Source organism: Lemur catta, chromosome 1, assembly GCF_020740605.2.
Source record: "Lemur catta isolate mLemCat1 chromosome 1, mLemCat1.pri, whole genome shotgun sequence".
NCBI classification, from domain to species: Eukaryota; Metazoa; Chordata; class Mammalia; order Primates; family Lemuridae; genus Lemur; species Lemur catta.
This window is the reverse complement of record NC_059128.1, coordinates 152,680,567-152,694,603: the sequence shown is the minus strand read 5'-3', so window position 1 is coordinate 152,694,603 and position 14,037 is coordinate 152,680,567. Positions and strand designations below refer to the sequence as shown.

At 33.4% G+C, this 14,037-nt stretch overlaps 1 protein-coding gene across 1 annotated transcript in view; it reads left to right on the top strand.

Moving 5' to 3' along the window:
• ZCWPW2 (zinc finger CW-type and PWWP domain containing 2) overlaps positions 1-13,834 on the top strand; it is a 117,251-nt gene extending 103,417 nt beyond the window's left edge. The window contains exons 6-9 of the mRNA XM_045558603.1: positions 2,557-2,615; positions 4,069-4,136; positions 10,194-10,318; positions 13,465-13,834. Of these exons, the coding sequence (XP_045414559.1) occupies positions 2,557-2,615; positions 4,069-4,136; positions 10,194-10,318; positions 13,465-13,626 (414 nt within the window). The 3' untranslated portion in view covers positions 13,627-13,834. The remainder of the gene's footprint in view (positions 1-2,556; positions 2,616-4,068; positions 4,137-10,193; positions 10,319-13,464) is intronic.
• Positions 13,835-14,037: the final 203 nt, after the last annotated feature.

The window sequence follows — 14,037 nt, the reverse complement described above, 5'->3', positions numbered from 1 at the left end:
TAGATTAAAATTATAAAACTTGCAAATTCAGTGAAAGAAAGATCATAATATAAGCAGTATTTTAGAGGGAATGCATACTGTACTTAAAGAAAAAAATGTTAGCAGCAAATTCCAAATAATAAATGTACTGATTAGACTGACATTATCTGTCTATCCAAGTATTAAATCTATACATTTTTCTATACATTGAGGTATACATTTTGAGATAGAATAAAAATGAATTTTCTTTAAAAAATTACAAATTATATTTCTCTTTTGGTAATTATCCTTAAATATGAACATGTTTAATTGATTTAACAATTTAAATTTAATCACCATCTCTCTCCTTTTGAATAATTCAGGGTTCTTAAAATGTTAACACTTTTACCTTGGTCTAACCCCTTTCCTCTTCTGTTCAGTTATCTACTTTTATAAATCCTCCTTGTTCTTTACTCCATTTTCAATTAGTCTTTTTTTAGGTCAGTGTTTATTTAGATTTACATAAATTTATCCAAGTTTAGCAATTAATTTACTTATCTCCACTTCTTTTTTGATTCTTCTGTGTTCAATCTTCTTCCTCCCAAGTATATCCTTTAGTAGCTCTTTTGCCAAAGTTATACTGTTTCTCACTCTCTTCAAAAAAATTTATTATTAAAATTTTAATTTTTTTATAATCCTGGAAACCAACAATCAAAAAAAGTAGAGAAAACATTATTGAACCTCCTTGTATTCCTCAAACAGCTTCAATCAATACACAATATATGGCTACCATCTTGAATTATAGTTTTGTTGTATATAATTTAATTGAGGGTATATTCCTAGGTATTGTCATGTCTATTACAGTCTAATTGTCATTCCTTTATACTCTATCTTTTCCTTCTCATTGCTTTTAATATCTACTTTTTTATTTTGCTGTGTGCAATTTCACCATTATGTGTCACAATATGGATTTTTATTGTTCTTGCTTGCTACTATGGGCTTCTACAATTTGCTTTATTTAATTTTGGAAAATTCTTAGCCATTATCACTTCATATATTTTCTCTTCCCTTCTCTTTCTATATTACCTTTATGGAACTCCTTTCAGAAGTATGCTGGATCTTATCAGTCTATTCTCCATGACTCTTAACTGCTCTTTCAAAAATTCTTTTTGTCTCTCTCTGCTGTAGATTTGGGGATTTCTTTAAATCTACCTTCCAGAGTACTTATTCTCTCTCTTCTAATCAGCTCTTTAACTCATTCACCAAATTTTAAATTCAATGATTTGACTTTTCTAGAAGTACTATTTGGTTCTTTTACAAATTCTTCCATAGGTCATAGATGTTATAGAGACTTGACCCTGTTCATTATGGTTCCTATTCCTTTTTAACTTTTTGATAACTTAAACATGTTTATTTTTAATATAGATTTATTACTATATACAAACATATAAAAATGAAAAACATATATGTAAATAAAACTGGATGAACTTTTACAAAATGAACATTCCCTTCTAACCAGATCAAGAAATAAAATATTTTCAGAATCTCAGAAGTGTTCTCATTACCTCTCTTAGTCACACTCGCCACATCCAACATAACCGGTATCCTGACTTCTAGTCCCATATCTTATTATAGTTTTGCCTGTTTTTGAATTTTATGTGAACTGAATTATATAGTGAATATATAATTATTTTTGTAGGGATTTTTTCTCCAGATAATCTTCATGCCCTTATTTTAATATTTCTGAACATTAAAGTGGTGTTATAGATCCTGTATAAGTCTTTATATTAATTGCTTGGCTTTTGTGCTTACTTTTGTCTTAGTGATTTTAGAAATCGTGGATAAATCTTTATGCTAATTATTTGATTTGGAAATCTCAGGAGACATAAATTTGTGTTTCTCACTTTGATAGTATAGGCCTAGTATTTTCATTCTTTTAGGATTACTACTTTTTTCCATCTAATTCCTCAAGTCAGACTACATACTACCTTGTTGCTTTTGTGTCCTGGTGAATGGTGAGTAAATTTTTGCCTATTCTGTTTTTATGGACAGAAAATCCTTGAAGGCCCTGGGCTTTATGGAACATTATCAGTACAGCTCTCTAACTAGTGTTGCCCCAAAACATGTCAATAATCTTTGCTTAGACTTGAAAATCCTACCCCTAAACTCTTTTGGCCCTATCTTGGTACAAATTTCCTATGCGACTTCACCATGTCAGTTCCCACCTAAATAGCTTTGCATTTCATGCTGCTGGCATCCAAATATTTTTTTTCTTTCTCTGGAGGTCATGTCAGCTTAAAAGTTATTCGATTTAGTATTTTTATGTCTTTGTAAAGGTGAGTAAGGGGCAGTATAGATAATATGGGACATAGATGTCCAAATCAGATCAGTCTATCATTCCTGGAAGTTGGCATATCAATGCAATTGCAGTGACTATGAAGTGGTTGACTAACTGGACTTACAAGTGTTATTTAGGGCTATGTTATTTAGTCAGAGTTTTCTTCTGGCTAAATTGCTTGGACTGTGTAGGACCCGTTATAATACTAAGCTAATAAAATTCCATATTAACTAACTCATCCTTTTGCTATTGTTTTATAGATGCAAGTTTCCAAAAATAATATTGAAAAGAAAAAACCCAAATTTAGAAAAAGGAAAAGGTATGCTTTTTAAAATTAAAAAGTATTGTGATAAAATTAAATATATATATTGGATTTAATTATTACATGACATTTCCCCTAATCTTGATTCTGTTTCACTAGGGAAATATTGTATTTACTATTTTCTAAAAGAATTAATATAACAAGTAGTAGTCTTAGAAGTATGGAGAAAGTTTTATATTTTTATACATATGTTGAATCAGAACTTTTAAAGATTAATAGTATATGGGCAACCAGATTAGAAGCAGATTTTTAGTTTAAAAATAGATTATGCAAATGAGAAACAGGCCTTGATAATGAACTAACAGGTCACTGATGACAAGTTTTAGTGTTTATCATTGAACTAGCCATACAGTTTGTTTTTATAGAATGGTCATCAGTGCTGTGTTAAAAGGAGTCCTACTCAAAAACAAAGACTGACACTAATAGTCCTTTTCTTCTTCTTTGTACTTTTTCAGAAGATGAATAATTAATTTTAAAAATGGACTCTCACTCTCTTATTTCAGTTACACTTCACTCTAACCCCATCAAATAGGAAGTGTATCATAATTATCTCCATTTAAAAGATGAAGAATTTGTAGCTTGGAAAAATTAAGTGACTTTCTCAAGATCTTATGGTTAGAGAAAAAGCATTTAAACAAATGTCTTCTGACTCTAAATCAGCAATAGTATAGTGGAAAAAGTATGGATTTTGCAGTCTGACAGAATTTAGTTCTGTCATGCTCTACCATTTTTCTAAGTTGTCAAATTTCTTATTTTCTCTGATATTTCAAATTTCTTAGTTTCTTTATATAATGAGAGTAAGAATTACTTAGTAGGTGTTTTGGAGGAGGATTACATGTAAAGTGCTTGGTAGATTATTAGTGCTTTGCTGCTTTGCACCTAGTGAGAGTGCAACTACATATATATACACACACACACACACACACACACACACACACACACACACACACACATATATATATAATTTTTTTTTTTTTTGAGACAGAGTCTCACTCTATTGCCCGGGGTAGAATGCAGTGGCATTATCATAGCTTACTGCAACCTCAATTCCCCATCTCAAGCAATCTTCCTACCTCAGCCTCCTGAATAGCTGGGACTACAGGAGCATGCCACCATGCACAGCTAATTTTTTTTTTTTTTCTTAGAGATAGGGTCTCACTGTGTGGCTCTGGCTGTGGTCTCAAACTCCTGCCCTCAAGCAATCCTCCCACCTTGGCTTCCCAAAGTGCTAGGATTAGACTTGAGCCAACAGTGCCTGGTTGCAAATCAGTATCAGTCCCCTTTTTTTCACTGCATCATGCTTTCTCACTGCATAAAACAAGCAAGGAAAAGTACCTTAAGATAAAGAAATATGTATTCATAATCTGCAATTATCATTGATATACAGAGTGGTAATTTAAATATATATGATTGATCTTTTGAAACTAAATCTGTCAAATTCTTTTTTTAGGAAAGCGATTTTAAAATGCTCTTTTGAAAACGTTTGTTCAGATGATGCCTTATCAAAGGAAAACATGGGTATGTGAAGACTTATCCTGCTTTTAATTCTTTAACCTATGTTAAATTCCACAAAATGTAGTTGTAGTCCTTTGAAGGAAAAAAAATCTGTTGTTCATATATATGAGAACTCTTAATGGGTCCTTTTTGGTATTGATTTATATACTAGGGTTTTTTAATTGTCCTTCTTTTGATTTCTATTTTCTTGAATTAAATTTTCTCCAGCTTAGTCATGTGTTTGCTTTTTTAAGTAAAGCATCCACAGTTGTGGGAGGAAATACCAACAACTATATGTTTCAGTCCAGACTTCTCCATTCCAAACTTATTGGGGTCCTAGGAGTGCCAATAGTAGAGAAGGGAGAAAAGCAGCAGACTGGGACTTGCAACTGAATTAATTTTTATTGGTACTAGGACATAGTAGTGTGAATGTGGAATGCAGGGAGGAAGTTTTAATTTTCAAAGGTGATTTACTCTTCCTACATTTTCTTTAGTCTTGATAAGCAGTCAAATGCTTATTTGCAAAATGGAACTTTGGCAGTCATATTCAAAATCCATTAAACCCTGAGGAATTTTCAATGCCATACTCCCTCTCTTCCTTGAAGAAGCCACCCCCAGATCCTATGGCATTGCATTTCAATTGGCTAAATAAAGCCACTCATTTATAGTCTCATTAAAAGAAAGGAAAACAGGCAGAGGAAGGATGGAGTAGTTATTGTTTTTTTTCTTTTGAGACAGAGTCTCACTCTGTTGCCCAGGCTAGAGTGCCCTCACATCAGCCTAGCTCACAGCAACCTCAAACTCCTGGATTCAAGCAATCCTTCTGCCTCAGCCTCCCGAGTAGCTGGGACTACAGGCATGTACCACCATGCCTGGCTAATTTTTTTCTATATATTTTTAGCTGTCCAGATCATTTGTTTCTATTTTTAGTAGAGACGGGAGTCTCGCTCTTGCTCAGGCTGGTCTCGAACTCCTGACCTCGAGCGATCCTCCCACCTTGGCCTCCCAAAGTGCTAGGATTACAGGCGTGAGCCACTGCACCCAGCCTACTTTTTTAAAAAGTCCTTTTGTTCTTCTCCTCAACCACTGCAAAATTCTATCGTTCCTCTTTGCAAACTTATTCTGCTGCTGTTTTCCTACTAACTTAGGTGCCTTTTCTTGGCTATTTAGTCCCTTTGCCTCACATGATCAGTTCATATATTCCTGTAGAAATGCAAAAGTCTGTTTATCCCTGAACTGAGATCTCACTAGGAGACCCTGGCACTGTAGCTGAGGTCTACATCACCAGCTTTCTCCCATCCAACTCACACAAATCCACTGCAGCCAGGAGGCGTCCATTGACTGGAAATGACCCTGCCATAATAATGAATGAATACATCTCGGTAGTTACCAGGTAAAGGAAACCCCTTCAGGAGTCTCACATCATATGGCCATGAGTCTGTAATTGTTAAAATAGCCTGATCTGTATTTTATTCCTCCATACCATTGTGAACAACTAAAGAGCAGGAACATCTAATCTCTGCAAGAGCTGACTCGCTTCTAAAAGAGTGGTGTTTTTCCAAGTTTTACCTTCTTGAAGTTTTTTATCCCCTACCCATACTTTGGTGAATTCCTCAATCCAAGCCTCTGATATCTCTCATTTCTTCATAGCTTAAGGTAGGATTAGTCCTAGATCAAATAATGGAAGGAAGTTATACCATCTTCTTCTTGAATCTCTGCCCCATTTCTTGGATCTGCTTGCCTTACACTCCTAGGTGCTAAAGTTTCCCCGTTAGTCTTCTGCTCCAGACCTGCTGTTCCTTTATGAGCTTTATGCTCCACAAGTTGCTTCACTCCCTCTCATTTTCTCCTCCCCTCCCCTCCCCTCCCCTCCCCTCCTTTCCTCTCTCCTCTCCTTCTAAGACTCACGCTAAGTTAGGGTACCGGAGGAGAGCTAATTAAGTACAGCTGCTTTCCCTCTCCAAGTGTCCGTGTCCTCATCAGTGAAAAAGAGATGCAGTAGAAGACCTCATATCCAACATGGACAGGACCTGTTTCTATGGAAATTAATAGAAAAAGCTGAGGAATCATTAAATAATTTAAACTATATGCCCAGGGCTGTGTAAAGATTTAATTTAACAAATAAGATTTGTAGTTTTGGGAAAATTGCTACCAGGAATATCATCTACCATATTTTATTTGTATCACTTCTATAACAAATTTCTTTTCAGTATTTGGGGATAGGAAAATTCATCTATTATGATGAAATGATAAGAGCAATAATAATAATGATGACCAGCACCTTTAGCAATTACTATGTGTTTTCATTGTTCTAAATACTTCATATATATTTGTTTATTTAACACTTACAAGATCTATATGATGTAGATAACGTATATATTATGTTATCTCCCATTTTATTGATGGGGAAACTAGGCCCTTAAGAGGTTATATGACTTTTCCAGCAACACATAACTTAATGAAATTAATCAAAATGTGCAGCTATTTCCTTGATTGCTTTAAGTATCAGGAAACTTGAAGGTAAATTTATGGGTATTTCTCATACAACATTGCAGTTTGTCTAAGCATTTTTAAATTTAATTATTGCCCTTTGTATCCTCCTGAATGAATTGATTTGGTTTCTTTTAGTCTTTTGAGTTTTTGTTGTTTGTTTTATTGTTTTACTGTTTTCTGTTGATAAATACTTGATGTCTTTTGGGGGAAGTAGACAGACTATAAAAGCTTGAATAAATAAAACATTGACATATCACTCAGGACTAACTAATAATCCATTAACATTCATTATTAAATTAGCAAAGGATATGTTTATCAACCACCAGAGACAGGTAAGCTTGGAAGAGAATTGTTAATATAGGAAAGGTCTAAATCATAGGGTGAGCCTGAGAGGAACCATGAAGGCCCTGGGGCCTGGGTCTAGGAGGTGGAAGCACTGATAGGGAGAAAGGTGATATCTTACTACTCAATATAAACTTTGCCCACTTACTCTTGGTTTGGGATCTACCTTTAACTTCTAGGTTAAAAGGTGGGATTGACCCTCATCCCCCTTTCCCATGCCTCCTATTTTTGTTTGTGTCTCCAGGGATAATTTCTGTCTTCCTTATTACACCTCAACCTGTATTTTACCATCTCTACATTTAAATTGTAAGCACACAGGAGGAGTGTTTGTGTTTACTTTAAAACAAAAGCCAACCAAGGACTTTTTTCTCCTCATCTATTAAAATACCTTCAGAATTTCAACATTGAAATAGCCCTGCAAATTTATGTAAGATTTTTTTTTTTCAGTGCCAGCTTTGGGGTAACCAAGCCCGTAGCCTCTATATAGGAGAGGAAATACCCTCTTAAACATTTAATAGAAAATTAGAGATAAAAGAAAACTCCATAAATGTACATTTGAAAATATTTTAAATAGTGACTGATTTCTTGAGACAAATAGTGAATTATTTCTTATCAGAAATGGAAATGTAACACTGATTTATTTTATATACATTCATTTTTAAAAGCCAGATATGAGCTTAGCATTAGAGATACTTTCTCTTTTCTTTCTACCTTTCTTTTTTTTTTTTTTCCTCTGAGTGATGGAACAGCCATAATGCTGCCACTTTACTCTCAACAGCAGATTGAAACAAGTCAAGGAAACTGCAAGATAATCAGTATTGATAGAAGATGATTGGTCATGAAATCAGCAAAGGCATTCATTTTGTCCCTATCTTTGGACGATATTATTGACCAATTTTGATAACCTAGTTTGTAGATTACAGTAACTGGTATTTCTTGAGAATTATTTTTGAACTTCACTTTACAATATAGGAATGCCTATTTAGAAAATCAAAACTTCTGTGGCTCTAGAAGCAGAATTTGACATCAGTCAAGTTGGTGTTATGAACCCTGGTTGATTTATGAAGTCATCCATTACTTTGTCTACCCTTTGATCAAAAGGCAATGTACATATTTTTCCAGATCACTTGAAAACAAAAAGCCTACAATACCATTTGGCAATGACATTCGTTATTATAAATTGATTGTATTGTAGCCTAGTGTTAGAAATATAAAGATGTTTGTTTGCCATTTTTCCTTTACAACATAGCTCAAAATCCATCTTTTCAACAGTACATTAAATGTCAGTACCAATTTTCATAGGCCCAGAACATAAAGTAGGAAAATATAATATTTGTGAGTAGGACTAAGGAATCAATGTGAAGATAACCACAAATAGTCATCTATTAAGTAACAGGTTACTAAATAAGAAAACTATCTTAAAAGGGGGGTTGATTTCATTAACGAAAGTGCTTCAATAAAAATATACATTCCTTTAGAAAATTCTGATTCGGTAGGCATGGAGTTGTATCCACATTTTTAAATAAAATCTCCAGGTGATTATTAGGTCCACCAAATTTTCAATACCACTGTTCTAGAATATAGCATTCTATACTCTGTGTTCTTAGGGTATAGCAGTAACCCTAGAACACAGATCTATGTGGATGCAACTAACATGTTAATTTCAGTTTTTGTTTTCTTGTTTTTAAACATGGGAACTTGTTCTAATGTGTGCAGTGGCTTATCCAAAAGCTTCTTTCAAACTGTTTCGAAAGACATTTTCCATAGAGAAAACCTAAGATTAGCTGGGAAGACATGATGATGGCCAGGAAGGCTTATTTTCTTGAGTTTCTGGCCTTACTGGGTACACAATAAATATTTGTTGATTGAATATGAAAGTGCCTGGGGCAAGCAATAACTATTGACAGAAAAATTATTTTTGTAGACAAAAATGTATTGTAAAAAACATAAACTAAAAATTTGTTTTCTAGTACTGCAGTGACAACCAAGAAAAGAAAACCTTTCTATTTCATAACCTGCCATGACTTTATTTAACACTATTATTTAATAATTGTTTTATCAGAATTTTTAAATTTCCTTTTTATGTCCTATTTGGGTATATGCTCATGTTCCGTGAACTTTCAGCTGCTCTACCTGGTGTGATTGTTGGTGACCTGCTGATGAATAGCAGATAATAGAAGGTAGTATGTTAGATTTTAGTAATCAGAGTAGAAGATGAAGGGGCATGTACTCACGGCCTTTCTTTCTGAATTATGTTGTTTCTGGAAAGGCTTCTCAGATGCTCCATCTGTATCTGGTACAGGGCAGCAGGCCACATGTGGCCTTCTTTCTTTGATCTTTGATTCAATAGGCCTTATATCAGATGAAAATGTTTGTTTTGTTTCAGTCAAGAATTCAAATGCATATTGTTAATTAGTAGTTGAATCCATAGAGTTAAAATGGGCTTTTATTTCTTTGGTGGGGGATACAGTTTTATCTCAGTAAATTCAATGAATTACCAGATTTTTTGCCTACTTATATATTTATGTCATAATAGCACAAAAAACTTTTATAAGTGAAGTGTTTTTTTAAAATATCAAATTAGGTAATTAAGCTGTGTTGCCATTTGGTTTAGGAATGGACTAGCTTGTGTTCAGCCTAGCCACTTAATTACAGTACTTTTCCTTTTAAACAGTAGTTTTAATAGTCTATGGTAGGGAATGGCAAACTGTGGCCTACAGGCCACCAGCTGCTGCCTGTTTTTGTAAATAAAGTTTTATTGGAACATAGCCCCTCTCATTCGTTTATGTACATGTCAATGATTTGTGCTACAACAGCAGAATCGAGTAGTTGTCACAAGAGACCATGAGGCCTACAAAGCCTGAAATATTTGCTCTCTGGACCTTTACAGAAAAAATTTTCTGACCCCTGGTCTATAAATAACTATTTTGGTGCCCTTGGCCCCCAATTTAAAAAAAACAAAACAACAAAAACTTCTAATAAGCTTTTGATGTTTCCCTGCTACTTTATAGTTTATACATAGCAAGAATATAACCTACATTTTTCAAGGAAGAATTATAAAAGGTTCACCTTGAAATTCACAATAATTTTGATTAAGTGGAGCTCCTATGTGAAAATTATATGTAATTTTTATGTTTTATCTTGTAGCATTTAGAAAATTTCTTCTTTCTGTGTAGCAAAGATTATGAATTAGATTTAATTAATTAAGAAGTAGCATTTTTTACTATATTAATGATGTTTCTTTAGTTGTCTCTGAGACTGAAGTTTTACTGAAAGAGTTGGAGCAAATGCTACAGCAAGCACTAGAGCCTACAGCAATACCTGATGAGTCTGAAGAAGAACCTGGAGAGGAAATAAATGCAGGAGAAAAGGTAGTATTGATAATTATTATCAGGCCTAAATAGTAACTTCAAATTGTTTAAATGGCAGAATTTGTTCCTGGTTATACACTTTAATTATGTGGAAAACCATTTTCTCATCTGAAATTTGAACCTTGATTATCATGAGGTGAATAATAAAGTAATAGCCTGTTCAGAAATCAAAATACATCTATCAGTATTTGAAAATATATTTGTGTTTAAGCAGAAGAGTTCTTTTAATATTAGATCTTTGGGATTGGAATGGAGAAAGATGGTGGGGGCTGACTGGAGCTGAGGTGGGCCACTACACAGAGACCTCTCCCCTGCTGATCTTTATGGTCAGGAGAAGGGGCCAGGATAACAGCAGCTCACTGGAAAATCTGCCCTGTCTGGGTCATGTACCAGGGTAACATCTACAGGGGCAAACCTCATCATGAACATACTGGAGGTAGAATTTTTCACTGGAATAAGTTTTACCATTTGTATCTAGATTGGTCCTTCTTTTTTCTTTTGGCTTTCTATGTTGGACTTAGAAAGGCCATATGTGCTTACTTCATTCAATGCCTCTGCAAGTAAAATAAGAGTTTATGGTATAAGGCCCATCTCATTAATACAGAGAAGAAATGGGGTAGGTTTGAGAAAGCAGACAGACACTTCCATAAAGTGGTGCAGCTATTCTCTAACTAGGCAGAAAAATGGCCTAGTTAGTTGTGTGTATCCCTAAGGTTTTATTCATTCATTCATTCATTTAGATGTATAGTGAGCCTGGAGTCAAGAGAGCATATTGACTGTGGCTTTGGAATATAATGCCCATGTCCCAATCCTGGTCCTGCCGATAATGACTTGTATAATTTGGCAAAGTTGCTTATCAACTGCCTCAGATTGATTGTTTTGAGTATTAAATGTTAATAATATAAACCAGGAAAAGTGTATTGCATAGAAATAGACACCTAAGGTTAGCTATTATTATGGGTGAGAATTGGCAATGGCAGTTGCTACAGAGAATAAGTGCTAAGATTTTCTTACTTCATCTCTCTTTTCCCATCTGTCTCTTCTCAGATGTAGAAAAGATGGATTTATAAATGGACAAGGTGGTTTACACACTTAAGCAGACTGCCCAATTGTATGATTTTATTCAGAACTTCAACAAAAATAATGATGATTCTTAAACACCTCTTTTATTGAGTTAGAAATTAAGAAAATATATAGAATTTACCATTATGGAGATAAATGTGTTAAAAGAAAATAAAATTAATGTTAAAAACTCCTATTGAGTTGAAAAGGATGATAGTTTTCTTAATCAGCACCAGCAGTATCAACTTTTACCTGAATTTGCATGGGTTATAAATGCCATTTTTCCAAATAGGGTTTCTTTCTAAAAAGACTTGTTTTCCATACAAGGGTCTTACCTTTTATAGAACAAGATCTATAGATTGGTGACATACATCTTGTATAAATATAATTAATATACAAATTATATTATTTTCTAGGAAATGTGTGTTTTGTTTGAACACCATATGGTTTTGTGCAGTGTGTTTTCAGTGTTAGCAGTTTGTCTTTTCAAAAATACAGCCAGGCTGATTTTTATAGTGATGTCCTGGAGCTTTTACAGCCACAGAATTGGCTTCTATTTTGCCATTATAACTAGTAACTTGATAGAATAGAAAATTACTTCTGATTTTTATTTCTTAAAATAAAGTACAGTATTTTAATCCATCACTATGCAGAAGCTTGCTTTTTGTCTTAGATTCTTGTATTATTTATGCCTTCAAAAGGCATTTAGGAATTGTAAAAATTAACCATTTTAACCTGCTGGCAGGCAGGTGAGTGCCTCCCGCTGACTGGTTCATCAGCCACTCTGCACACTGAGCTTTGTAAGTCTGGCCTTCATGCCAGGCTCAGAATATTTAGGGCCTTGTTCACTTTTAAATTAGGAGAATAGCAATGAAACCAACTATTAAGCTGGAGCAATTTCCAGTTTTAAAGTAAAGAAATAATCACCTCTGGGATTTTTTTTATTTATTCTTAGTCATTATAAAGAGTTAATATGGCTTCCAAAGCCAACTCCACTTAAACCTAGAGATGTGTTTTGTTTTTAGAAGAAAGGGCCCTCCTATAAGCTAAGCATGCCAAAAAGAGCCACCTGATAATTTTAAAGTTCAGAGCATGTTGATTCTCTGAGCAGATACTATATGAGCTGTTTTCAAAGTTGTGAATTTGGTGATGTTTTCATCATTCATTTCACCTATGAGGTTTCAATTTGATTACTCTCAAGTATTTACACCAATGGATGAGAGTAACAATGTGGAAAAAAGCATACACACATGGATAATCAAAACTCATTTCTATTTGTCATTGAAATGCTTTATGAGATTATTTTCCTCAGTAGAGTCACCTTCCTATTTGTGTTCTTCTTTAGCTAATATTAACAATGGGTGACATGCCCTGACTTGGCAAGCAATGGGAAGAAACAAATTTTAGATTTTTATAAATCTACATGAATAATTCACAAATTGAATAATCCATATATAAATAAGACAGAGTTCACTGAATAATTATTTGTATTAAAGGTACATTTTTGATGTATAAAAATACTTATATGAACTACATGTATATTCTTTTTTTCCATTGAATTACATGGGAAGTTAAACCTACCCTTAATGAACTTTGAAATTATAAATTCCATATATGTGTGTGTCTATGTCTGTGTGTGTGCATTGTTTTTACCAGTGTCCTTTCCCACTAAGCTAGAAAAGACTGTCACTATTTGTAAGTAATGCAGATGCTGCTGAGAAGATGACCACAAAAAATGTGACTAAAACAGTTTTAGTCCCTATAGTCCCTATAACAATAATGTAAAAAATAAACCAATATAGAAAACTCAGAATTAAAATAATGACATTTTTCCAAAGCATAAAATTAAAAATGAAACTGTATAATATTGAGGAATAAAAATAGGGCCTAAATAATAACTATTCATATATAAACACATTTACCACATATTATACTATATATGGTAATCATTATTTGAACACCAGAATAACAGAAAACTTTGTGTAACTGATGTGGCTTAAGGAATTACTGACTACTTTATGTTTTATTCAAATAATCAAGTAAATTTTATGTCACTTTGATTAATTATATGGTTGTTTTTGCAGTTATCTAAATGCAACCCTGAAGCTCCTGCGAGCAGTCCATTTGAAAACCACTATGAAGAGGACTATCTTGTAATTGATGGGATAAAACTAAAAGCTGGAGAATGTATTGAGAATATAACTAACAAATTTAAAGAAATAGATGCTTTGATGTCTGAATTTTAGGGGATTATACATACTTTCAAAAGTTAGTTATGAAAATATTGACATCTTCATATTTTCCCAGTCAAAGCTTAAAAATGTTTAGTGAAATAGTTGTATGTTATACTAAAGCTGATTTTTGTAATAACTATCTGCTTCACATTTTGAGAATGTCCATGGTTTTGAGAGCAAATCAAATGGTATTTAAGTTAATGTTAAAAATTTAGAATCAAAAAACTCCTGATGTTTACATTTATATGTGTTTTCCTATTTTCCTAAATTTTAAAATATTAAATTTTATGGAATTTACCTCACAAACACAAGCTTTACATTGATTATTTAGGCCCTTTATTCAAAATAGCTAACTGTTAAAATAGCTGCCCAAGCTATTATAATACTTGGAGATAATTCAAATCTAATATACTTAGAGAATGT